Genomic DNA, 26,733 nt, shown 5'->3' with positions numbered 1-26,733 from the left:
TATTTTAATATTCGCCCAACCGTCCTTCGTGTTCTCGACATTTCAGGTCCAGTCACTTCTTGTATGGCAATGCGGCCAGCAATACGGGGAAAAGGGAGAGCTGAATATCTCTTCAAGGGAAGTATATATCACTTACTTTACGGAGATATTTTGCTTGTAGAATGTGAATTGGAGAATAAGGATGTATTTTACTGTCTGGAGACACTGGAATATAACTGAGCTCTCCGTTAAGGACTGAAATCCGGTCAGTGACAAAATTTGGGGGAAGGGAGGGGGGGGGGGGGAGGGGTTGATGCAGACTAAATTAGCGTGCACCGAATAGAATGTTGCAAGAAAAACAATTGGAATAAAGCGCCAACATTCCAAGGTGGATGGTAGATTTGTGGGCTTTTATTCGTACGTCTCCCACTCCTTGCCACGGGGCTCCAGGATCCAGTCGTAGACCTCAGTAAAACTAGGCACCATTGCACGCGTCTGTTCGTAGTAGGAGTGCAAATCGCTGAACTTCTGTTTATCTACGACCGGCAGCTGTAAGAGAAACAAAAATCGTGCATTAGCTGAGCGTCCAGAATGTATTTATCGAATAAGGCAAACACACATCTCTGGAAACCAAGGAAATCTCGTTCCCTCTTCCCCTAGGAAAGTGCTATAATTTGCGCATAACCAAAATAGGGACTTGTAACAAGAACAATAAGGCTGCCTTTGTAAAATTTTGCGGATAGAAACATTTGTGTTATTTCTTCCTTATTTGGACTTCGCTTCATGTATTAAGTAGGAAACGTTTGAGGTAGTAGTGGTACATCTTAGCTGCAGTGCAATAAAATTTGACTGTCATAAAAAAAGACGAATGAAAATATTTTTTTTCATCTGTCAGCTGGCTAAAAATAAAAGCTGAATGACTGCAAGTTTTATTGGGAAATCAGAAATATTCTTTTTTTCTGCATTTCTTCGTTTAAAGTTTCGTCAGTTTCATGGTATAAATCGGGAACAGTCGTTCAGTTTGTGGTAATTAAATTCCCAACTCCATTTTTCGTCCTACAAATGAGGCAGCCTAAACCTACTGACTATACAACTTCATAAAGCTTTGTTCCTCTTCAGACTCGTCCACGCTTTTCTTTGCGCCCACAATCACAGCACTTAGGCTTGATGGAATGTGCTGACCTTTCTGCCAGGATACGTTTTCATTAAACATTAATGGCCTGTCTTAATGGGCCAATAAAATATATCTGTAGTGTCACACCAACGCTCGGTGATTGTCGACGATGACAAAGACGACGAGCGTACGTCGAAAGGCGCGTGCAAAAGAAAGAAGACGGCAGACAAAAGACGAAGACGCAAGAGACTGACGCGCTAGGTAAACGGTCGACCTGAACACCGACCTGAGCTTCAACGCACCCTTACATTTGGTGGAGGCTGCTCTTCGTTCCCTCCTCTCAAGCTGGAGCTTCGCAGCCGCACACTAGCTCGGCCATCCGCTATGCCTGAGGCAACAAGCCAGACCGCCACTCCACACTCGACTGATCCCACCGGTTCCCCTACCATCCTGTGCTCCGGTGGGCTTCGCCAGCGTGACCCCAGCTTTTTCAGTGGCGCCGACGACCAAGATGTAGACGACTGGCTATCCTCCTACGAACGCGTAAGCGCCTACAACAAGTGGGACGACACCACGAAGTTAGCCAACGTCCTCTTTTACCTGACCGATGTAGCAAATTTATGGTTCCGCAACCACGAACCCGACCTACCCACCTGGTCGGCCTTCAAAACGAGCTTTTCCGAGGTGTTCGGCCGCCCCGCTGTGCGCAAACTGCGCGCCGAACAACGCCTCGAAGCCCGCGCCCAGAATCCCGATGAATCGTTCACCAGCTACATAGAGGACATTGTGGATCTTTGTAGACGTGTTGATCCTTGCATGTCCGAAGCTGACAAGATCACCAAAATCGTGAAGGGAATCTCCGACGATGCATTTCACATGTTGACGGCCAGAAACCCCCAAACCGTCGTCGAGGTAGTTCAGCTCTGTCAGAGTTACGACGTCCTAAAAAGGCAACGAGCTTCTACCCGGCGTTCTCTCGTGAACGATCGGTTATTCGTACCTCCGACAGCATGCAGTCTCACTTCTGAACCACCTTCCCTCCTTCCTGAGATCAAGGCCTTTATACGGGAGGAAGTGGCTCGTCAACTATCGCTCCTCCCTGCTTCTGCCGCAACCACCCCATCGATAGATTCTGCACTTCGACGCACCATCCAGGAGCAAGTTGCAGAAGTTTTACCGCCAAGTTCTCAAATTGCGCCTGTGACAGCCCCGTTAACGTACGCCGCTGTCGCCGCCAGACGTTGCGTCTTTCGTCCTGCATCATCTCGTTCTGCGCCATGGTTCACCTAAAGAATTGCTCAGTGACCGTGGCCGTGTTTTTCTTTCTGAGACCATTGAAGCCCTTCTTCAGCAGTGCCGCATTGTCCACCGTTCTACCTCGGCCTACCATCCGCAGACAAATGGCATGACAGAACGTTTTAACCGCACCTTAAGTGACATGCTGGCCATGTATGTCGCGTCCGACCACTCAAACTGGGACCGGCTTCTCCCATTCGTCACGTACGCTTATAATACTGCCATACAAAGCACGACCGGCTTCTCCCCCTTTTTTCTTCTATACGGCCGTGAACCCACCTCAACTATGGACACGATACTTCCTTATCGCCCTGACACCTCCGAAGCGACCACCGTCTCTCAAGCAGCAGCATATGCAGAAGAATGTCGCCAGTTGGCCCGCTCATTTACAACCCAGAACCAAGGTCACCAGCAGTTCCTTCGCGCACCGTCTTGTCCAGCTCCTTCATACACCGCAGACTCCCTCGTGTGGCTTTGGGTTCCTGCCACCCCTTCCGGCCTCTCTACCAAACTTGCTTCCAAATATCATGGCCCATATCGGATTATTTGCCAGACCTCTCCGGTGAACTACGTTATAGAACCGCTTGTACCGACACCGGATATGCGTCGCCGCGGGCGTGAAACAGTGCACGTTGACCGCCTCAAGCCCTGTTACGACCCGCCTGTTGTGTCCACACCATGAGTCGGCAGGATGCCTCTTTTTTCTCCCGGGGATAATGTAGTGTCACACCAACGCTCGGTGATTGTCGACGATGACAAAGACGACGAGCGTACGTCGAAAGGCGCGTGCAAAAGAAAGAAGACGGCAGACAAAAGACGAAGACGCAAGAGACTGACGCGCTAGGTAAACGGTCGACCTGAACACCGACCTGAGCTTCAACGCACCCTTACATATCAAACATTGTTAAGGCAATATACAGCGATCAAAGAAAGAACAGTGGCAGTAAAAAAAAAAAACTGCTCTAAGATGTGCTGGATGCACCAGCCGAATGTAAGTATTTTTCTCTGCCCTGTGAATTCAACTCAGATATATTGAACGGCGCACGACCTAGTCTGCAGTCCATTGTTTGCTCTGAAACGATTATCATTACACCATTATCATTAACGTCTTGGTTTATTTCTCTTATGTGTGTATTGTTTTTTTGTGTATAACCATGCAGCGCCAGAGGTCGTCGGAGTCGTATAGCCAACTAGCCCGCTCGCAAGTGCTACTGATCATTACATAACCCCAATTATAACACATTCAATTACGAGCTCGAGTGACAAAGCATTCCTGCAAGAGTTTAAGATTATTTTGAAAGAGAGGTGGTGTGTGTGTCCATAACGTGGTACTATTAAGATGGCTTGTTATATTGAAAGCCTTTAAATAAACCTATTACATTACCAGTTGTTGACGCATATCTCTCTCTAGTACATAGCTCTGTGAAAGCCAACACTCAAAAAATATTTTGTTTTTTCCGATGTGCCGCGGGCGTAAAGTAGCATTGTTGCAAACTGCAAGCTGCTCTTTTCTTTGGGCGGGGTTGGTGTTGCTACTTTTGGGGCCATGAATAAAGCCCAATTTGCGCAAATGACAGATTTGTGCAAACCTTTGAACTAGCTGTTTTTCGAGAAGGTCTGTCACTTATCAGTTCACACAGTATTTCCTAAGCGGATACTGAAAATGCTAACTAATTATCAAAACGTTTTGGAAATAAAAACTTGCTAAAACGGTGCCCATACAACTCTCAAGAATCGTCAGTTTGTTGAAACTGACATGGGCATTTCATCTCATTTTAGAGCTTGTATGGTTACATATGGCTGGATCTTCTGGTAAATATAACTCCATGAGAGGCTCTTATCTTTTAAAATCGGTTTGGCAAGATATTATGCGAAATACACATGTCAATGCTAATACAAAGAAGCGAATCTATTTTTAATGCTTATGCAGTTTAAGGCACTGCAAAGTGCACGATATATGTATGATCCGGCTGTTGGGGTGTGGCTGCATTCAAGTACACCGACTTATCTTGCAGAACGTTTTGATCAAAACATTATATACAAAGGGTCCAAGCACAGTCCGTAGTGGTCATATAATTAGCGAGGCACTATTCTGTGCGTCCTTTCTTCCTCCTAGCATCTGTAGAATGCCGCGAAAGTACTTTACACAGGATTTGCACGCTAAAAATTTTGGCTAGGCAGCCATCCCATTGAGCTGTCTTCAAGGAAATCAAGCGGAAAGAAGTAATGTGACAGCCCTTTTTGTGCCGACGCCTCCACGAAAAGCGGTCAGCGGCAACAGTAAGACAATGAAGTCTGCAGGAGAGTGTTGATTTTTCTTTTTATTCGTCCAAAATCAGAGAATTAGATCCTATTTCAAGATATAGATAATTACGAAGGACAGTAATATGCGTTCAACAGGTTTGAAAACTTGCTTAACGCAAAGCCTTCGACAAGGCCTCATTGTGATCGCCGTCCTGCACAACAGCTCTTCAGCCGATATCTATTTATTTAAATGAAACTAATATTTTAGTGCGCACATAAGCCGGCTCAAAACCTAATTCTAAAGGCAGGCAAGAACACAAATTTATTTCTAAACGATCGTTTTATCACACAGTTTTGGTGAAAAGCTAGTTTGCGAAACTCTACTCAACGTAAGGTGACAACGGTGGCTTGAGGGAAATGCGCCTTCTCGAGCGTGTGACAGGCTGTCATTGGCAAAGCCTTCATACCATCTCGAGCACAAAATTTGTCAACGATTTTGTTGCTCAGCCTATTTACCGTAGCAACAGTGTTTTTTATTTGCGTCCATGACTGGTACACAGTAAATAAAAGATTGTCGAAGTGCAGTCAATTAGCATCCACAATTACGTCGGGTAAAGTGAGGCGCGTCCTAGCTATCATGGCAGCCGGTTCCGCCGAGAGCAGAACTCTAACACGCTCTCGTGTCATGCGTAGCACGTCGTCGGCGGCATGAACTCCATCGAGCAAAAGCTTTCACACGTAGTACTATTCGATTTAAGAACGTTTAAACGCTGCCACGTTTTGAAAATATGACTAGACTCAAAAGTAACGCCCACTAATTTATTAACCGAATTAAAATTCTACTGGGCAAGGACGTCCGGCTCTTCTCTTTGATATCATTTATGTATAGCTGGCTTGTGGCTGCGCACACAGAAACAGTAGTCGGGACCGACTAGCTGGCATATGTAGGCTATTAGAGAACACCAGCAAATTTTCTCACGTGGTTGCCATTGTCCTGACTGATCAAGTACATCCTACTTCCTGGTGTAGAAAGACGGCGCTCGTGATAGGCAATCAGTTTCTACAGCACGTGAATGAACGCTTTTCTACATTTGTGATTTATTGGCTTCCCGCTTCATTCAACGAAGCAATGACAATCTGATGACGTGCTCATGGCTCTGTACTGCCAGCTATTATAAAATATAGATACAAATACGACAATGGTGGGCATTCGCTTGTAAAAGCCCCTTCTTGCGCTCAAGTTTAGCGCATCGGGGTGGATAGGCCTTACCAGTCAATTTTTTTTCTTTTTTGCTATTCGCGTTACAAAATGTTTTTCTTGTATTAGTGCCGTAAAGACCGCTGCACAGCGGACTGTATGCAGCAAGCAACAGCAAATGACAAGGTGCTCCATAGTCGCTGCCACCACTTCTCCTGGGCCCTCAAAGGTGTGACATTTAAGCGAGAAAGAAGGCGAGACACATAACATCAAAAATATGCAGACAAGAGTCGAACTGCAAGCGTCTTAGCTCTCTATTTGCTATTCCTTGCTCGGTTCCAGTCAGTGAACGCTTATTGAAAAATAATTGTTAGGGTGCAAATTTTACAGAGAAAAAGAGCGATTCTCCCATTCCCACGCAACGTTATGAATCCGTTGCGGAAGTGAGACGGTTAATGTCTGAGTGCTTGCACCTCTATTAACAGTAAATGACAAGACGTAAGAAAGAACGGCTGACCGATGCAATTATCGGCTTCATTTTGGCTACATATCTGACATGTAGTAATGACAACGTCGATAGCAAGCAGTACTCACCGGAACAAAGCAGGCCATGATAGAGACCAGCCTGATGTCCGCCACGGTCAGTCCATTGCCAACAACAAACTTTTTCCCCCCTATCATGTCCTGGAGCGGACGCAACACTGTATCCTCAAATGCACTGAGCTCTTCGGCAGTCAGCTTCTTTCTTCGTACGATGGCAGTGCGCTTGGGAAAAGGCACATAGCAACAGTAAGCAATGCGTACGTGTTTCGGGGCATGCAGTGGTGTATATGGAAATAGTCAAATTATTTTGTACTTCCCGCAGCAAGCGCATCGTTTTTGTCTTGAAAAGCTACCCGCATAACGTTTGCAGGCCGCAGTATACATGTTGCGTATGTTGTAGCATTTCTTTCGATCCACATGAGATTCTTCAGTCATTCTAACTGATGAGTGTGTATTAAAAAATTTGTTTGAAGGGACAGCTTGTTGCGTTGTATACAACACTGTTAGAAAGAGTTTTCCCCATCGGCCTTCAGTGTTAAGGCGCTACTCAATGAGTTTACCTTTCGCAATGCGCAATCTCAATAAATTTCCTCATAAAGCGCGTTCGTGTGGAATCATGAGGCTTAGTAAAATTATGGTGTATAAAACAAAATCAGAGAGAACGTTCTTTACGCAGTTTTCCATGAAGCTGTGCGAGCTCAATAATCAGATACAGTTTCGCCAGTTGTAAAATTTCATCTTTTTGTTCATTTCAAGTCGTAATGAGATGTGCCAGGCTTCTATGACTATGTCATGTAAAGAGAATAAAGATTTTGTATTCGGAATAGAACAAAGCCATTTTGTTGGAACAATGGCAAGTATACTGGGAGCCAGGGCGCGAGTAATCAGAAGTTGCTTACAACATGCACAAAAGTAATGCGAGCATGGACTGAGGGGCCCCCTCACCCCTCCCTGGCATTAATTTTGTGCAGTTTGTCAGCCATTCTGACTTCCTGCACCCTGTCCTTGCTTTCTCACATCACGATGTAATTATCTTAACTTCGAGGAGCGAAAAATACCAGGAGAACCGTCAATATCAGGAAAACAAATAGCCAAACAACACGGACTACTGGACAGAGGCATTTCTTTTCATGATTATTAAGTTAGCTCAGTCCTGTAACAGCCGCCGCCAGCCTGCACGAGCAAACATTCTAATCCCATAATGGAAACATTGTACTGTGTGGACAGTCTCAACAGAATTAAGAGCGAGTACGCGAGCAGTTAGAAGACACACTATCAAAATCAATTTGCGTTATTGGGAACGTATATACAACAATGAAAAAACAAAAACATGATACTTCGAGGTCATATTGGAAATAAAAGTGATGCTGTCCCCACAACATATCATATGAATTGCACTTCGGGATCAACAAGTGAGCAGAAGGGATCGTGCATACTTTAAACTTTCTGTCTGTTTGTACACTATTGACAGTTTAAAAATATCAATGCACCAACTAGTCCACTATACCGTGTTGCTAATTCCATCGGCCAAAACACTTTCGCCCTCCTGGGCTTTCCTTCTCTTGGAATCGATCGCGTTGCTCCAGGAGTCCATCTCTATGCCTTACCCTTGTACTACATGTCCTCCATACAGACATTTATTCTTTGATTTCGAAGATATGTCTTTAAGTAGCTTTTGTTTCTTAAGTCAATTTGCTTTCTTCCCCTTTGTTATCATAAAGTAATTCAAAATAGTACTGCATTCACACATTTGTCAGAATGACCTCTAGATAAATTCGATTGTATTGAAACGCCCAACACGCAAAAAGTTCAAATGTCGCATTGGCGGGGGAAGCGAATCTCTGATTCTGCATTATTCAACTACGACTATCGGGAACGTGCGTCACAAATTGCAGCTGCAGCAGCGCTGCAAGAAACCTTTCACTTGACCCCGCACTCTTCCGGAAATCTAAACCTCAACGTTTCCTCGAGAAGAACGTAACATGCCTCTTATAACAGGCTCTATATTATGCCCAGCGTAACTTTCTTAATTTTATTTTGTTAATTCTTTCCGCCTCAATTTGATCTCGTGAGGCGTTTTTAATTGTAAGTGTTTAAGCGGATCCAGAAGCAATGTTTCGAAAGTACTGCAGAGTCTGCAGTGGAGGAAGACGAAAGCCTGAGCATTGTTGCTGTACGCGGTACATGTTGCGCCCCTTGTCGAACACAACCAGCGATCCGATGAGTGCATCAAAGTTTATCGGCATTTATTGATTGCTTTGCAGGAAAGACAAGGCGCAGTATCCGTCAGTCCTGGAATCTCGTTGACGCATCTCGCTGACAATACCTCGCCGACGCGAGATTTTCGCCATGACGATAGGAAGGTTGTGTCCTTAATAATTGGTTCACAGGGAGGAAAAGGCGCTGTACCTGTCACACACGTTTCTGTGGGCACCCGAAGTCATTTGTGGTACCATCGATTTCAGACGCCGTGAGAAATGTTCGCGTGATGGAGGTACTAAAGATATCGCTTTAATATGGGAAATGAGGGCCTCATCCTAAGACGTATGCGAATGCAGCCTAGATTTAGGGACACCAAGGAAAACAGAAAAAAAAAACCCTTACGATTCCTATTATAGTGCCTAGGCACTATAATTCCTATGGTATAAGTGGCTGTGGGCTTGCTTACTTCGCAGAACTGGTTTATTCTTATGGAGTGTATTGTATCGAAATGAGGAGCAAACGTGCACCATACATCCACTAGTAGCCATTTCACGTGAGTGCGTCATAAAAAAGTAGTTTTTTTTTGTTTTTTTTTGCGTGCCGCAAACAATTACTGCGAGTACTACGGCAAGGAGACTAATTGTTCACGTATAAAAACAATACTTATCGTTGTTATCGCACGCAAGAACCCGCAGTTACGATAACCTACAGTATCTAGTGCATTTTGCGACGAGATCAAACTGTTTGGTTTAAGAGGGCAGCTCTCTGAAATGTAATCGAGCATGGTTGCCAACATTCGGAAGGCCTAAATATTAACGCATCATTACTGAGTGAAGCTTTTTTATCACGACAACGCCACCACCAGCGTGGTGACTGTATACTGGGGTTGCAAATTTACTCTTTGCATTAACAATTTAAGTACGCACAACTTTTAAACGAGTACGTTCAAAACAATGGCAACGAAAAATTTTCTGCAAACGACGTGGCTGTACTTTATGGGATATCCTGAATGGCTAGGCATAAAAGACGTCCGCTTTACGCAGTTGCACTGTGGACGTCATTTCATTCTTTTCTTTTTTTCAATCCTAGTTTGACCCCTGCCCTCACGTGATCTGAACACGCTCGAGTGCAAACAGTTTTATTTTGAAAAAAAAAAAAAAAACTAAAACAGGTAGGCGTATAGTTTAGCTAATACGATTCTAAATTCTAAGCATGGTACGTTTATCAGGCTATGCCTGAGAAAATTTTTATGTCGATTCAAATGTCGTTGTCACGAGCGCCTCACAACTCCTACAGCACACTAAAATTATTCGTGCAGTAGAAGCTTTCAAGTTCATTAAAACAAAACGCCACAATGTGCAATAGTACTAATCCCGGAGCTTTCTTTAAAAACAAATATAACAAAAGGTTATAAGTGGAGTATAGGTAAACAGTTTTGCTGCAAACGATTTGGTTCATTCATTTATTTATTTTTTCGCGAACAATTAACGGCACATATTGATAGAATAAACCATGGTGTTCTGTCCCGTTTCCTTCGAATTGAATTGAAACTTATGGTACATAAGCCGTTGCACTTCCGGAATTCTCGTAGTGCCTTGCGATTCTGAGCTAATGAGCAATGACCTCTGCTATTGCGTGCACAGCCTCAATATGCTATAGAAGCAGCTGTCATTAACCCGACTGAAAAATTTATTCAGTCTTTTATGCCATAAATTACAATTTTTTGGCAACATTTAGGTTTTCGTGTATTTTTTCAACTGGCTGGCACAGTTTATATTTCCGCCTTAAGGCTGCAAAATATGAAAGTGGCCAAATAAGTAGCTTGCCAACCGAGCCTTACCTACGTCTCACAGAGAAGCCGCTTAAAATTCTAAAGGCGTTCGCTTACGAAGTGAGGGCCTTTGTACGCAGATAAAGCACGTGCTAATGTAGGTGGGGACATTTATCCAGTGTCTACTTAACAAGCACACAGTTTCAATGACTATCAATTAATGAACAAAAGCGCAGTGCCTCACGAATCACGAAGCGGCATGTGCACGGCCTCAAGTCTACGAAATTTCTAGGTAGTACTTTCCACTATGTAAAAAAAAAAAAAAATAGAACGTGGGAAACCTTCCTTTCGCCATCCTACATCCTGAGGACTCAAAAATGTTTTATTTTGCATAAATATTTTAGCTGCTTGTAATCACTATTAACATTATCGCAGAAGACAAATCAGTTTGTCGTCTGCTTATGGTGTGTAATTTTATGCTAATCATTTTTTAATTTTTTGGCAGGAAAAGTGGCGCCCCATGTCACTAAATATGTACCCGCTTGAACATGTCCGATTTAATTAGTATAACATCTGCTACTGAAGACCTTTCAGTGTCAATATAACAATTAAATCCAAACTTACAATGTAGGATGAGGCGACGGGCTGAAGAAAACTTGATACATTCCACAAGATCTGGTCCACTTTAGCCCGCTTCTGCAGATCATGAGGGTACAGCGGGCTTGCGGGGGCAAATTTGTTCAGCAAGTAGTGACAGATGGCGGTGCTGCAGAACGTGGGAAGAGCGATTAATATAGGAAGAAACATTAAACTATCTTTTGGAGTTTTCGGCACACTACTTGAGAGTCTTATTTACTCAAAGTACAAGTCGAAAGCTTTAAGAAATATTCTTGTGCCCGTTAACGAGTGGCATAAATATTTAAAATAGTACGTGGAAGATAATTTTGCTCCAAAACATGACAGTACTCTGGATCCCGCTTTAGAGCTCTGCTATGAATGTGGTTGTCCAGTTTGAGTGTGTCTTCAAACAATATTTAATTAGTCTTTCCAGAAATATTTCTCATCATTTAACCGTCATCAAAAACACAGGCTACTCTTTCTTGCATCAAAAATACCTTCATATGCTTGAATGAATGATTCTGCGACGAAATAACTTATGCTCCAATGAAGTAGCTTTGAACCTTCCAAAGAAAATATGTCATAGATTGTGTGAAATCTTCGTTACATTATTCTTCTCATTGCAGAAGAAGGGGATTTCGTCTCCAAATGCTACATGATAGGAAGCTTACGTGCTGCCGTGCACCCTGAAGATTGGATATATCCAGATTTTAGCATGTCACCGCTATGCGTTGAGGGACAACATAGCACAAGAACCGATCGCTCGCTGCGCGGCCCTTTGGGGACCGTTTGATGCTCGGGTGTTTTCATCTGAGCCACAACGTGTGACACACTTCATTTTCAGTATCTTAAGCCTCCTGAATGTTTTTGTGCCTGCCATCCCTATCCTGTAGGAGTTTTACAAATACTGTACCAGCCTCGCTAGACGTGTTATAAAGAGAGCCACATGAGTTAATATTTTTGACAAGTTGGGCACACACCTAATATGAGCGCCTAACCAATTTGCACCCATCCGTATTTCTTTCCACGGCACTCATCGGCTTTAGTTTCTCGGAAACTAGTAGAAAGGATGTCTTTATAAACTTCACTTAACCTCTACATCTCATCACGAAGTGCCGTATTTCATTATCTTCGCCTTTCGCATCCCTATCCTGCCGAACGCGTCAGTAAATTGCATGCTCCTCCTGGACGGTGATGCGAAAAAACAATGATAATGGGAGACGGCACATTTTGATGAGCAATAACAAAGAGATTAACTGAAGTTTATGCAGAAAACTATAAATGCTCGCAAGGGCGAAGGTCATTGACGCTCACTCATCGCGGTGCATGGCTGCAAGTAAAACAGGAAGTCTGCGTCGAAAACATCAGGCCAACTTAGCCTTATCAGGCGTGGCGTTGAAGTGACTAGGTGCGCGGTGTCAACGCGTAAGCGGCATGGGGTTGCGAAAGGAGACGTTCAAAGGATCTGGTGTTTGGCTCTTTGTTGTTCCCCCTCTCTGTAAGCGAGCAATCCGTGTACAGGTTAAGGTTGGAGGCCGAGGCCTGGATTTGCAGGCCAATATGGTCACTTGAGTAACTGCCCTTTGCATGTTTTGACTATTTTTGCTCTTTTTGGTTGCATTGTGTCTCGCGAGAGAGTTATTAGTCACAGTCCGAAAGGGTGTGGTAAGCAGCAAGCAGCCAATCATAGTGATTCTAGTGATGCCGAGCTAGCCAGATCCATGTTACCCAACCTTGCTGTATATATTGCAAAGTTGTCGGCGTGAACTACAGTTCATCTCTTGCTATATTTGATAACGAAGTGCCGTCTTCCATTATCATTCTCTTTCGCATCACAGTCCTGGAGGGCGTATGAAATTTACGGCATATTTATAGATGATGAGAGAGAGATCCAGAACTGCTGAGAATATTTAAGTTTATTTAGGCGCAGAAGAAACAGAGGCGAATGAGCAGACATTTTAGGCCCACGCCCATTTCGGCTAACTTCGTGTCACCAACTAGCACATTGTCGAAAATACTCCCTTTACTGACCGCAGCCTATTGTGGCAAAAAGGTACACTAGATTAAAGTCCCACAAACAACCACTTGCACACCGGTTTTCGAAAAGAACAAATCTCCATTTCATTCTAGCTGTTTTCAAGTCAGAGGCAGCTGTGTAAGCGTATCCCTGCCTGCTGATAATTATATTGTTACGGACGACACGGAAGAAGAAGCGGGCAGTGGCGCGGTCAGGAGCGCTCGCGCTAGGCCCGCGAACATTCATAAAACGTCATCTACCATCGCCATCGGTCATGTTCTGTCTCCTGTCTTCATCGGCTTGCCGTATCGTGACATTTGGTTGGAGGTGCGGCGTACGGCATCCCCATCCTCGCTTTGGAGCATCGACACCATCTTCAAGCCGGGACCATCACCGAGGGTCCAAGGACATCGCCGAGCAGCTTCGCCCCAGCTCTTCAAGCCCAGACCTGAACAACTACCACCGCCCAGCCCCCAGCCCGGACCTGAAGACAAGGAGAAGAGACATACCGATCAGAACCGAGATGAAGAACCAGAAAGACCCGAATGACCCGAAGGAATCGATGGACACGAACACGCAACCCCCGCCCAAGCTTCCCGACGTGACCTCGAGCCATCGGTCTCATGGACTCTGGTGGCGGATGGTTGACAGCTCCAAGGGAGGCGGATCATCCACGCATCAGACATCCTACCGGCAAGCCGTTCTATTCTTCCTTCTTCCTCTTCTTATTCAAGCATCCAGACACGCCCATCATCACGCCATAAAATCATTGACATCGCTAAACTTCCTCGTCCACGATCGGGACGATCGCTCGGTGGCCCTGGGTCATGTTACGGACGACAAGGAAGAAGAAGCGGGCAGTGGCGCGGGCAGGAGCGCTCGCGCTAGGCCCGCGAACATTCATAAAACATCATCTACCATCGCCATCGGTCATGTTCTGTCTCCTGTCTTAATCGGCTTGCCATATCGTAACAATATATAAAGATAATATCCCGACATCTGTGTTAAATGTTTTAACTCTGTGGTGCAGTCTCACAACAGGCAGTACTCATTTTAGGAATGCCGCGTTCCGGTTTGCATATATTGACTTGCAGTTGTAATGGTAGGGGTAACATTAGGAGATAGGAAGCGTGCAGAGTGGGTCAGAGAAATAACTCAGGTTACCGACATTCTAGTGGAAATTAAGAAGAAAGGGGCATGGGCAGGACATGTAGTGCGAAGAGAGGATAACCGATGGTCGCTTAGGGTAACAAACTGGATTCCAAGGGAAGGAAAGCGTAGCAGGGGGCGGCAGAAAGTTAGGTGGGTAGATGAAGTTAAGAAGTTCGCAGGGGTCAAGCGGATACAGCTAGCACAGAACCGGGTTAAGTGGAGAAATATAGGAGATGCGTTCGCCCTGCAGTGGGTATAGTCAGGCTGATGATGATGATGATGATCATGAATTGTATTTTCATCTTTTGAGGAATGGCACCAACATGAAAATGCTGGAGCCTGTGATAGAACGGGACAGGACAGCCGGTTGGAAGGCAACAGCTCAGCTCGTCAGTGGTCATCATGATTGCCGTAGGTAGTGCTACGGCTCGGTGTATTAGGAATATTTTCCTACGTAATCACTAATGCTACCGTTGTTGCTGCAAATAACAATGCTGCAGATGACCAGCGCATGTGTCGATGGTTCCTCTTTTCTTCTTTCTCTCCTTTCCTTTTTTCTCTGTATATTTCCGAGCGGGAAATAAAGTGTCGTCTTTTCGCTCTGTCAATCACCCTGGTTATCATCGGGTAGCTGCCGGCCTTTGGCCGGTAGAACGCAGCAGTTGTAAAGCCAAGATAACGCCGGCGTCAGTATACACAGCAGATGCAATGCCCAACAATCAAACTAACCAAGCCATATGCCCCACCTGGCCTCGACAACAAAAATTAACAGCAGAAAACGCGCCTAGAGCATAGCACGATCGAAGTGCTGAGGTTGGCAAATGCGGAATCCTCAATGACTATAGGTTATCTGGGTGCTGTGACGCAACGTGGACTGCTGGCAGCGTCGTTTAGCAGACCATGATCCACATTCGACGGAGAGAGGTAAGTTGGTGTCAGCAATTTCCGCAAGAAAACGGAATAAACTCATCGCCAGGAGCAGCGCACCATGGCGGTCCCTATCACCTGTAATTTTTGACCAAATCTGCGAAAGGTTTTTGAATTATTGGTCTCAGATATAAAATTTTGTCTTGACAATCAGTATATCCACAGATCCTACCTCGATGGCTATTCAGTATTTTGCCAAAGGTGGAACGTACTGCTTTTCTACAGAGGTCTTAAGTGCACCATCGGGCGCAGGAAAAACTAGGGAAGCAAAATTTTGCTGCACGTCGGAGATTGCTCCATTTTGGAGAATAATTTTTAATATTCGTCCAGTGCCACGCATACGTCCAGCCTTCTGTTGTCATTTCATTGTGAGATAATTGCGGGCAGTAGTAGTGTACTGTTATACAGAAGTTGATGCAAAACGCCTAAGTTTTCGAAGTGCAGCGTAATATTCTTTTGAAATTTCGTCTGCCCTCAAAAGATTACTTAGACTGCCTTAGAGAACCGATGGGGGTGTTGTTATCAACTGTGGGGCTCTCTTTTGAATATTATCGCATACCTTTAGAAATACATTGATAGAAACCGTTACGCAGACAGTGCGTAGCTTAATATTGGCCCTTAAGTATCCCCCGTGCGCACAAGTAACTCAGTCTGGCATTTAACAACAACGCGCACCGTTTTTGTTTTCTTTTTTAATATACTTTGGACTCAACACATCGTATCACCCATTCCCAAAATTTGCGGGAAATTTATTGCGGCTAATCACTTTAAGAAAGGCGGCATATTTGTATTTAAGTAGGTTTTACTAATCATAGTAAGTGTGGAACTAACATTAAAAGCAAATTTCTTTTTCTACTTATTGGCAGATTAAACTATTCTGTGCCTACTGGCATGTCCATATGAGTATCTGACAATGTACCATAGTAGAGTCGCTATTAAAAGTGTTGTGCGAGAAAACTAGGCTTGCCTGAAGGAAGAAAAAAATTCATAATTTCACACTTTCTGCACATTTCTTGACAGAGGCAGCTTTGAGTGCTCAATTTGATTTGTCGCGCTGAATTAGTACAGTATTGTTGGCAGGCCGTGCAAACCGATAAGCTTAGTGTGAAATGATCAATGAAGCTCGCTTTGAATTTTTTGTATTCAATGCTTCGTAAAACGTTAATAAAAACGAGATATAAAGTAAAAGAGGTGATCGTCCAAACGGAATAGCAATTTGTTTCATCATTGGTTGCATTATTAACAATTGTGTCGGATCAAGTTCTCATAAATATTTATACCCATAAGCACCAGTATTCAGTCTGTGGTCATTCTGTGGGCGCTTCCGTCGACCACGTATACAGGATGGGAAAGGGAAAGTTGCATGACTTTATTATGAAATGTTCACCGTTAAACTTTTCAGCATATAAGGGCACGTAGGTGTTGGGCTGAGATTACACAAATCTTAAGTTACAGAGTTTACAAAAATGAAGAACAATATAACGGCAATTTTGAACGTTACCAATATTCAAGGACAAGACCCTATCAAAAATTTTCCTTACTGTACGCATATCATTCTGCGACGACTGTATTTCAATACATGTAAAATGCTGAAACTTATGCAAACGCTCTTTAACCGTCGCATATGATAAATCAATCCGCATGTAACAGTAAAGCATCTGATCGAAGTGCCTCTGGTAAGCATCGCTACTTTAGGGATCGTACAATTTATCAAAGTTAGGTTAAAAACTCAGAAACACATTCCGGGGAAACGGCTAAATCTAGAGCATTTTAGAGATTGCAAATACTTTCTGCCTCCTTTACTTCCCTAGGTCGAAGACCTCAGGAGCGAAGGACAGGAAAGCTGATACGTATCTGGGCGAGAACAGAGCAGACAGCCATGGCTTCACGTGCCACCGCCAGCTGCCGTCTTTATTTCCTTCTTCCAGCGCACATGCGTTGGCCTCGCCGGCGACGCAGGAGGAGCAACAAGGAGTCGGAAACCTTGGACGGAGTTGCTGATGTTAGGCGGCTCCTCGAGGCACTTTCCTGTGGTCTCCAGGTACGCCGGCTTAAGACTGTTCAAACGGAACGTCTCTTTATGGCCTCATGAACCTAATCGGCGAGCTCCGCCGGGCGATGGAGGGTGATGTCGGCCGCCGCTAAAACAAAGCGAATGAGCTTGGTTGAGCTTGGGCAGACGTTGAAGGAAGAGATCCCAAATCAACAGGGCGTTCGTGGGTACGTCATGTCCCCCGAGAAGCCGCCGCATCCGTTGCAGGATTTGAGATGGCCGTGGATCGCCAATGTCCTCCCCTGCAAGCCACTGCTGAAGGCGTGCGCGTTCGGAAGGTATGGTTCTCTCCAGCGCCTTGGTTTTGAGGAGCGGATATGGCGCCTCTCCCGCGGGTCCAGAGATTAAGGCCGAGACCTAGATAGCAACAACAGGAGGAAGCGTAGAAATGACCTTGTAGTAGCGCGTCGTTTGCGATGTAGTGCGGTAGAGGTTAAACTGCGCCTCAATCTGGAAAAGTCAGACTTTCGGGTTTTGGGTCCAGACGTGGAGAAGGCAAAGCTGCAGCCACAAGACATCATAACGGTGCGAGTCCCGCTCTGTGCCAGTATTGCATTGGTCACTCATCGTGTTGGTAGTCCTAGGGCCACACTTTTAGCCCGAGGACCTCAGGAGTGAAGGACGAGAAAACTAACAAGAATCTTGTCGGCACCAAACAGCAAGCCATGGCTTCACGTGCCACCGTCAGCCGGCGTCTTTAGCGCAGCCAGAAGGAGGCGCTACACTTGTAATCTTCTTTCACATTGCTTGTCATATATACTTTAGGTTTCTTGTATTACAAAATTGCGCTAACAGATTTTGCTTACAAAGTAGATTACAAAGCTCTTACTTTATTCGTCTACGAACTCAGCCTCCTGTTGAATAGGAAATTGGTCACGATTAAGTTGCTTATGAGAGAGCTTATTACCACACCCTTACATATACTCGAAGGTGGGAAATTATCCCGCTATTGTAATTAGTACGCCATCGGAGAAATTCGATGATTTTAAAGAGCACATAAGACATCTAGGGAGCGTATCCTTATCATTCGCAGTCATGAAGAATAACTTTTAAGGCTGCGAACTTTGTGCTTGCAGAGAAGTATGGCATATGATGCCGTGTAAAGTATGAAACTACACGGCGAGAAAAGATGGACCTTTGTTACGATCATACTTTTATTTCACATGATTCTCAGCCTTTTTCTTCATTTTGTTTCCACTTCCGAGCATTTGAATCAATACTCAAAATAAGCGCAGTCTCTCAGTTGCCTCACGGTTGCTTGCTCTAATAATTAGTTTTCAAGGCGAAAGTCTTTAATGCCTCATCGTTGTCGGCAGAAGGTTGTCAGCAGAGGTGTCACGTTTTCGAGAGCGACAGTTAAAAATAAATTAATAAACCGGGAATCGAACCTTAATCCCTTGGATCCTTAGCCGAGCGCTTTACATCTATTTCTAAAGCAAATTGTGACTAGATTTTCTTTTCTGCGTGAGCAAAGTGACACCTTTCTAAGGACTGTAATCCAAGTGAGATTACGTGAGTCACTGCCTGATTACGTCGTATCTGCTTTTTTCAAAACCGGTGGCATTAAGCCCCTTTTTGCGGGAAGTTGTTTTATCTTTTCGTATCCTCAAGGCAAGGTTCTCAACTGAATATCTGTCAATTGTGCCGCGGAAGAAGTTGTATAAGGATCTGCGAGATGTATTTTTGGCAGTGCCAGTGTACAGCGCTGTGTATAATGTTAGGATCGGAGCGTGACGTTTTGAAAAGGGTAAAACGTATGCCTGTCAGAGCTGATGCAAAATCATTCTTTTTTTCAATTGCATTCCGGCACTCTTCCAGTCAAACCATGGCTGCAGAACAAAGGGCTCTTTGTACCTTGGTCTATTAACTGCATTATTTGCAGAAAACCCGAGACCAATGAACACATCTTCTTGGAGTGCCATGACTCAGTTTTCCTCTGGGATATCTTGAAGCGAACTTTAAAAAAGGACTTGCCAATAACGCCATTCGGTATCCGATATCTGCCATGCACCGACCCTGAAGGAGTACCGAGTGACATGCTGATGCTATTATATATGCATAGCGTATGGAAAACGCGTATCGATGTCAGGCATGAGCGAACCGTTGTACACCCCGCTCGACACTACTTCATCGAGAGAGCGTGGTATACCTGAGAGAAATTCTGCGTGCACAAGGAGTGGCTACCTGTACTAGGCAAGCTGGCTTCAGTAAAGTCCTTTTAAATCTAGCGCTTTAGGCAGAACGTGGCTAGCGCTTTTAGCATTCCTTTTGTTTTGCTTTGTTGTTGTGCATTCAGAGTGTATGCTGTGTGCTTAAAAAAATTGGTAATAAGTAAAAAAAAACTACGCAATGCCCCGGATTTGTTTTCTTTATTGCCTAACTTTGGCACATGACACAAGCACGAAAGAACACTCCGATAAAACATGGAAAAACACAAACAAGGCAATGTGCACGAATGAAAGTCATTATCAGCCAGTGTTAGACTGGCCTCGTCGCTTTAAAACTCCCACAGCAGCGACAACAAAACTCTATCCTTGAAGTCCATTCTCGAGGTTCTGTAGCCACTTTTTGAAAGGAATAAACCACTCCATACTCTCTCGAAAATAAATTCGTGCAGATCTGGTATCCCAGTCACAGTGATAAGGAGTTGTGCTTAACCTCAGCGTTTGTCCAGTTCATTTGTCCGTGTACAACTAAGCAGCGCATAATTTATGAGAAGATCACAGGGATAGCCTGCCATTCTGGAGCGTCTTATACAGTGGAGGCTCATAAGCATAATTACGTCAAATGGAGCCCGATCCTCATTTTATATGGTTAAATATCGAATGCCGTGCAAGTCTAGTGGAAAATCCTTTATGGTCCGTTGTAATACATCTCAAAAATATGCCCCTTCCCAACAATATAAAGATCGATTGCTTCCAGCTGGTTACAGATTAAACAATGTTCTCTCGATGGTAAAGAAAAAAAAAAACTTCCTTCCAAAAGCTTCTTTACTGGTAATGTTCCCTATGTTTTTTTTTTGTTTTTTTTAAAGGTCTTAGCTCATGGCGGAACTTGATTTTCGTTAGTCGTTTTAATACATCTGTGCAGGGTCTACACAGTATAGAGCCATGTACAAGGGTTCTGAGAAGACAATATCTCACAGATTGCTGTACAACCTTTTCTTCTTTACACAAAACAAATATTCCAAAGAGAAACGGGCTAAAAGAAATCTAACCCTCTCGATGACCTCCCTGTAATATCCATAAATCCCAAAAGCTACTTCTTCAGTGGAGACAACAAACTCAGGCAGCACGCGTCGCAGATTAACTTGGCAAGAATGAGTCGGAAACGTCGCAAACTCTACTAATCACCTACTGTAAAAAGAGATGCCCGAGCCCCAAATCCCCATCTTTAACCCGCTGGAACAGATTCGACCTGCTGCAGCGCTCTCACTCCGCCGCCCAAATGAAAACGGAAACAATCCTGTGAAGCTGTTATAAGTTTTCACGCGAGCAATGCAACACTTGCAACACGTATAATAGCTTGCTGATGAAAACAAGGTCACATACTGTAGCTCTAGTGAAAATGGATATGTTGGGGCTTTTCCACTTCTCTGCTTTCTCCAGTAGTTCTTGCGTTTTCACTTTCCAGTTTTGATAACTATTCAGCTAGATACCTAAGTACTTGTTCGGTGTTTTCGCCCACGTCCAATTGGCAAAGTGGTCAGGCTTCAATGGCCTCCAATTTTCATTTGCCGCTTCTTCGAACGCAGCATGCCACACAGCAAACAGAAGCACACCCAGGTTCCTAGAAGGCGTTAGTATAGCAGGCATAAGCGGCGTTTTAAATTAATTTACGGGAAAAAAAATAAAGTATCTGTCACAATTCTTCGCGGACGCATGTACCACACCATAAAGTAAGGGAGGAAGGGGGAAGTGAAAGAAGAGATTGAGATAAAGGTGCGTAGTCGAGTGCTACGATCCACCACGCTATAACCGCGTTCGCCTCATCGCACTTTAGTAGTCCAAACTGCCCTCTAGAATTTTTTTCTATCCTTCTACTGTTGCGTGTTCACTGCCATTTCCCGTTCTTCTGTGCTTTCTTGCTATCTTCTTTCCTGGTGTGTTAAGAACATTCCAGCTGTAAGATCATACTGAGGGTAACATGCCATTTTGGGCAGCTAATAAAAAAGAATTGTATGCTGTCGCGGTCAAAAATCTCACGCTGCATTCAACATTTGCCACTAATTGGCCATGGCCGCCAGAATGATTCTCGTTGGCGATAGTATAACCATGCTGAAAAATACGTCAACTATAAAACGCCTCTGAGGGAAAGCAGCAAAAAAAAAAAAAAACAAAGAAAAAACCGCGGTATAAGCGGCACGTTGACTGCAATTTATGCACAAAATTTACATAGGTTTCAAGAAACCGAGGCTTTGTTCGGCTTCAACATGCGCACCTATTAATTATTTGCGGGCGACAAAAGCTATGCACGCCAATATTACACGCCAAATATTGTCAGTAATTTCTGCTGTCATAAATATTTAGAGACTTAAAAAACTAACTTGTACTTGCACATTGCGTACCTAATCGAAACAAATATCATATTTTTACTGCAGTGACATTCTATTAAAACCCCTGCATGGAACGTGATGTTAGAATCCCGCAAATCCTCTTTGCGGCAACTATTGTTTACAGAATAATGAATATAGTTTTTATACTATAGCAGAAATATTACAGTTCAAGACAAAGAATGACCACATAAGGCATGAAAAAATATTATCAGCAATGTAATTTTTGCTTTAGATCGGTCCTTTGTATACGCTACGAAATATATTGCTTGCTGCATTTCAGCTTAACTGTGATAACTTAACAAACTTATCTTCGAAGAGGCACAGCAATGCCGCTTGACGCATTTTTTAAACAATTGATTTTCAAAACCATATACCTGAAGACTGAAGGTACGATGTAAACCCATCACTTAAATATTTACAGCAATTTATGTTTCTTGAATGCTGAGATTAATTTCGCGCCGTAAATTGTCTTTTGCTGTCCCAAACAGATGCGATACACTTGTTTATAACATAATCTTCGTCCTTGGCTTGAACAAACACGTTCCAGAGATATTTGGAGTATGAAATCTGCTAGCCTGCGCGTTACTGATTCGCCGCGACTCACCTTTCGTATAGAACAAAGCCATTGTCATCCATTGCAGGAACCTTGTTCAAAGGGCTAATCTGAAACGACAGATGTATCCCCTTCAAATCTCACCAAAACATCACCGCAACCTTAAACAGGTGCCGCTCTTTGATTCATTTGCGACAAAATACTTAACAGATGCACGCAGGGTATCAAGAGAGAAGAAGATGGCTACACGATATGAAAAAGGCAGTGAACAAGGGTAGAGGGGTGGAGCCTCAGTTCACAAGTCAAACCGTGATGATCGCACTGCCAAGACCAAGCCAAGTGCACTTGTCGAAGCGTTGGCTCGACTTGCGAACTGACGCCCACCCCCTCTACACTTGTTCAGTGCTCCTTCAGATATTATATAACGCAGTTAGACATGGCAACTCAAACATTCTCTGAAGTTAAAGACAGATTCATGCAGAAGGTCATGCAAAAATATTTTACTGACAAGAAAGACGCGTGTTGCTTTAAGCAGCTTTCCTTATCACGCTAGGTTGAGCAGCTGCGTTTAGAAGCGTTGTCGCGGTTACAACTTAATTTATAGATTTTGCCGCATTTGGAAGTTTTGTTTTTTTCTTTCCTTGTACTACTTCTCTCTATATACTCCGTGTCCGAATAAAACTGCTATACTGAGCCTTTGCTTTCTGCTTGCTTTTGCCTCATTACAGAAGCACGAACTGGAACGTCCCCTTCTTCTACGAAGGTGTAAATACCTTCGGTTATTTAACATGCGGGCTACGGAACGAAAAATGGTAGGGGTAACTTCAGGAGATAGGAAGCGTGCAGTGTGACTCCTACCTGGATACCTTTCGTACTCATAAATTCCCGAATTAAACATTCACTAGTACGACGGCTCGAAAGAGAGAATCAACTTCGCAGTATATTCTGCTCCTGGTTGATCAGTAAGTTACGGCATAATAACTGCTGCGCCTACTGCTAGGTAGCTCAGGAAGCATGCATGGAAAGGGTTAAACGAAATGTTTTGGACTAAAGCGCAAGACTAGGGTTAGTGTTTCTAGACAGACGTATAGAATAGGTTACGGCAGGAAAACAGAAAGGAAAGCTGGGAAAAGCAAAGTCTGGGGGAAAAAGGAATGAACATGTATAGGAACTGGACAGCTTGACGGGTGGCGCCGTCTCTCGGCGCTCCACTCGTTGCTGGAATGCACCGGCACCAGCCGGCGCTATGCTGTCCGCAGTCTGAAGTTCGTTCGTGTGAGATTGCTTCGGTAGTGCTAATTTTTAGATGACGTTGTGCTTGAATAAGTCCGGTGAAACGAAGTCCATGCGAGCGTGTCACGTTGTTGGCTGCACTGGCAGCTATGCAAACTCGCCGGACGCTTATAAGTTGAATAATTTCTACCGGTACCCACACAAGCATGAGCGGCGGGTGATCTGAACATAGTTCGTTCAAAGACAGAGTTCCGTATCTACTGACTGGGTTACCGTGTGATCGTGGAAAGAACGGAACTTTTTGAAATATAGTTTCTGACCGAAAGCTTTGCGCCTTCGTATCCTTTGTAGTGACGGCTCGGGAGACTCGGAGCCGAAGCCACATTCCAGCATCTGCAGTCGTCATTTTATTGACAGTTACAAATCTGACGAATTCAACAGCCTAAGTTACACTGCCAGCATTTTTCCGACTGTTAACAAGAAATGGCCGGTACAGAAAACGAAAAAGAAGCCTCATTGCTGTAGCCGCGTTACCCTCATCAGTTATGGGAAGAAAAAATGTTTGCGCACCTACTTTCGTTAGCATAGATATAGCGTATTTATTTTTCTCCCTTTACCGAAAGACCAGATAGGAGACGCGAATGACTGCCATTATCACGAACCTTTTGTCTTTTCTCCTCTCAGCTTTCTTCAATCAGTGCCAGTTTGCTTATAAACGAGTCTGTGTTGAGACTTTTCGAATTTGTTCAGCTATTTCTGTGGCACACCCTTCTCACCCAATAAAAGTACGAAGACCTCATTCAATACCAGATGGTCACAAAAACTGCGAACAGGTCCATTTAGAATGTGAATGAGAAAAAAAATTAAATTGTAGTTAATAAAAACGAGTATAAACTCAGCTTTTTTTTTTTTTAACTCGAAGGCACGAGATCGTAGTTTGGAATGTTTATAGGTCTCGCGCACATTTTTTTCTTGAGTAGCAAATATTTCTCTGTTGTTCATTTGACACTGGCGTTTCTTGTACTTGACACCGCTTTTTTTTTTTTTTTTTTTTGCCGGGTTGAAGTTTCGTTTATTGTAGCAAGAAATAAGTTACAAAACGCAATTCAGGAGGAGGTCCCGAAGTAAAGAACTGTTGACAGGACCTGCTGTAAAGACCATTGAAAAGAAATGTGCGGTGAGAAGTTGCAAATATTGTACAGTATTTAGCACCACTGTTACGTATTTTCTTGGCTGCTAATATTTCCTGCCCAGCCTAAGCAGTGTGTTTCCGTTGGCACTGTAGTAAACACGACATTTCCAGCTTAGTGCTTAGTAAGGCAAAATATTTTTGCCTCAGAATAATTGCAAGTTAGACTAACGCTATAAAACAGATTTAACGTTACTCAGTCAATCCACAGCTGACGTGGGAAGTGGAAATTCATGGAACGCAAAGAAAGCAGAACCCATTAGCAAACGACCCATCACGGCAAGTACATTCAGCAATCCCTTTTAGATTTTGGCGGCCTATCCGACAACAAATCACATTCTCTGTTTTTAATCGATTGTAGTTCTCGGTCTTGGCAGTACTGGATTACTGCATGCCTTCAAATGCCACAGGCAGGTGCCGTCAATCGCGATGAAGTTCCGACACTTGGAGAAGGCCTATATGAACAAAAGCATAATATTCGTAGGACTGCATCTATCACCCCCAGTAGGTATCCGAAAAAATATTGTCGCTCAGAGCAGAAAAAATTCAACTTTTGTTTTTACTGCCTCCGCAGCATGTCAAGAGAAATATATTCATACTTAAGCATTTTCGAAGACCGTTATCTGTAGCAACTCGGAAGTGTTCTACCACAGCATCGTTGTATCTGTTAAGATGATGGTTCACTTTGTTCACATGTATTTAAGTTAGGTAGTCTCAAGGCCAGTTTCAGAGATCTATGGTAGCATAACTGTGCAGTAAGTCATGAAACTTTGTTGCTTTTCGTTTCCTGCCTAAAAAGGTATGCTATACTTCGGCCTTGTTTGTTCATTTTTCTATTTTTCCAGTTGCAAGGCTGAAGCTGGAAAATTATTGGCTATCACTCTCTTCTGAATTGTTTAAGCCTATTGCTTTTTTTTTAATTTTTTATGAACTATAGCTCCAGATATTTGCAACTACCACTGTTACGGCGCCATCGCTTCACGGCCGCCAATATTATATTTTCTGGTTTGTTTCGAAAAAGAAGAAAGACACGCAGGTCGTGTCTCCGAAGTCGTTTTAAAAGGCGTCCTAGCGCATGGTGAAATCGCCCGCGCAGCATTTCCGATTGTACACTAAATGCCATGCGCAGGGCTGTTCCGAAAACACTCACTCTCTGCCGAGGGCGATTCTTCACTTTTTAAAGAATAATGTGGTCAAAAAAACTCCGTGCGATTAAACGGAACCGGCTGCACCCCTCCGCTACCTCGCCATTCCGCTGGCGCGCGTTTTCCCACGGACGGCGCTGTTTCGCCGAGGAGACGGTGGCGCCATACGACGGGCTGCCTGTCGCTATACATCTGAACAGACTAGGTCAGGGGGTTCGGAGAGTAACTGAGATAGTAAGCCGGAAAGTTATTTCGGATAATAGCAAAGATAACGACTACGCATATACATAGATACTACATTTTGGCTTCTTTACTGTCACTTGCATTCGAGTGAAATGCTCATCCCTAATATAAAGAGCGTGCCTAAGTTCTTTTCGTCTTTCGCGATAGTCGCAAAGAGAAAAAAAGAGCCCAAATAACATTTCTGAACTTTGTCATTGTTCAGTTTTGATGTTTGTTCGCTTCTTAAGTAGGCGCATACGCACATAAGGCTGGAACATGGGATGTGAAGCCTAGTTTATCCTGATGCAAAGACTTACCTTGGAGTAATCAGCGGGCAGACGGCCCTGGTCATCGTAAGTCATGGGCTTCAAGTTGACTTCAACGCCGATGTGCTTCGCCAGCATTCGTATGAAGACACACGGCTCCCTCGTCATAACTAGGTAAAGATCTATCGCCATTTTTCGCTAAACGTTGCAGCTAGTCAGACGTTACACTCGTCGAGAGCCTGCAGCCAAAACGATGGGGAAAAGGCGGTATAAGGCTGCCCTTTATGCTGCACATATACGACCGAAATATACCTGCAGTTGGTGGTTACGACAGGAAACCGTAAAAAAAAAACGGACAATTCAAAAGTGAGGGGAATGAATTGGATGCGCGTTGCCATACGCAGCTTGTGTCACCACTTCCCCAGCGAATTTGAGCTATGCTGTGCGTCTGAGGAT

At 44.0% G+C, this 26,733-nt stretch overlaps 1 protein-coding gene across 1 annotated transcript; it reads right to left on the bottom strand.

The window, feature by feature from the left end:
- Positions 1-373: 373 nt before the first annotated feature.
- Positions 374-26,733, bottom strand: LOC146194929 (glutathione S-transferase 1-1-like). The gene is made up of 6 exons (XM_084597590.1): positions 26,590-26,733; positions 26,329-26,516; positions 22,274-22,332; positions 10,972-11,113; positions 6,426-6,596; positions 374-528 (listed from the first exon to the last, which is right to left on the bottom strand). Exons 2-6 carry the CDS (start codon positions 26,467-26,469, stop codon positions 391-393), a joined length of 651 nt encoding a protein of 216 aa, XP_084453716.1. The 5' UTR covers positions 26,470-26,516; positions 26,590-26,733; the 3' UTR covers positions 374-390.

This window comes from Amblyomma maculatum, chromosome 3 (assembly GCF_055883805.1).
Source record: "Amblyomma maculatum isolate TAMU_Amacu chromosome 3, ASM5588380v1, whole genome shotgun sequence".
NCBI lineage: Eukaryota > Metazoa > Arthropoda > Arachnida > Ixodida > Ixodidae > Amblyomma > Amblyomma maculatum.
The sequence above is the reverse complement of the archived record's forward strand: the minus strand, read 5'-3'. Positions and strand labels throughout refer to the sequence as shown.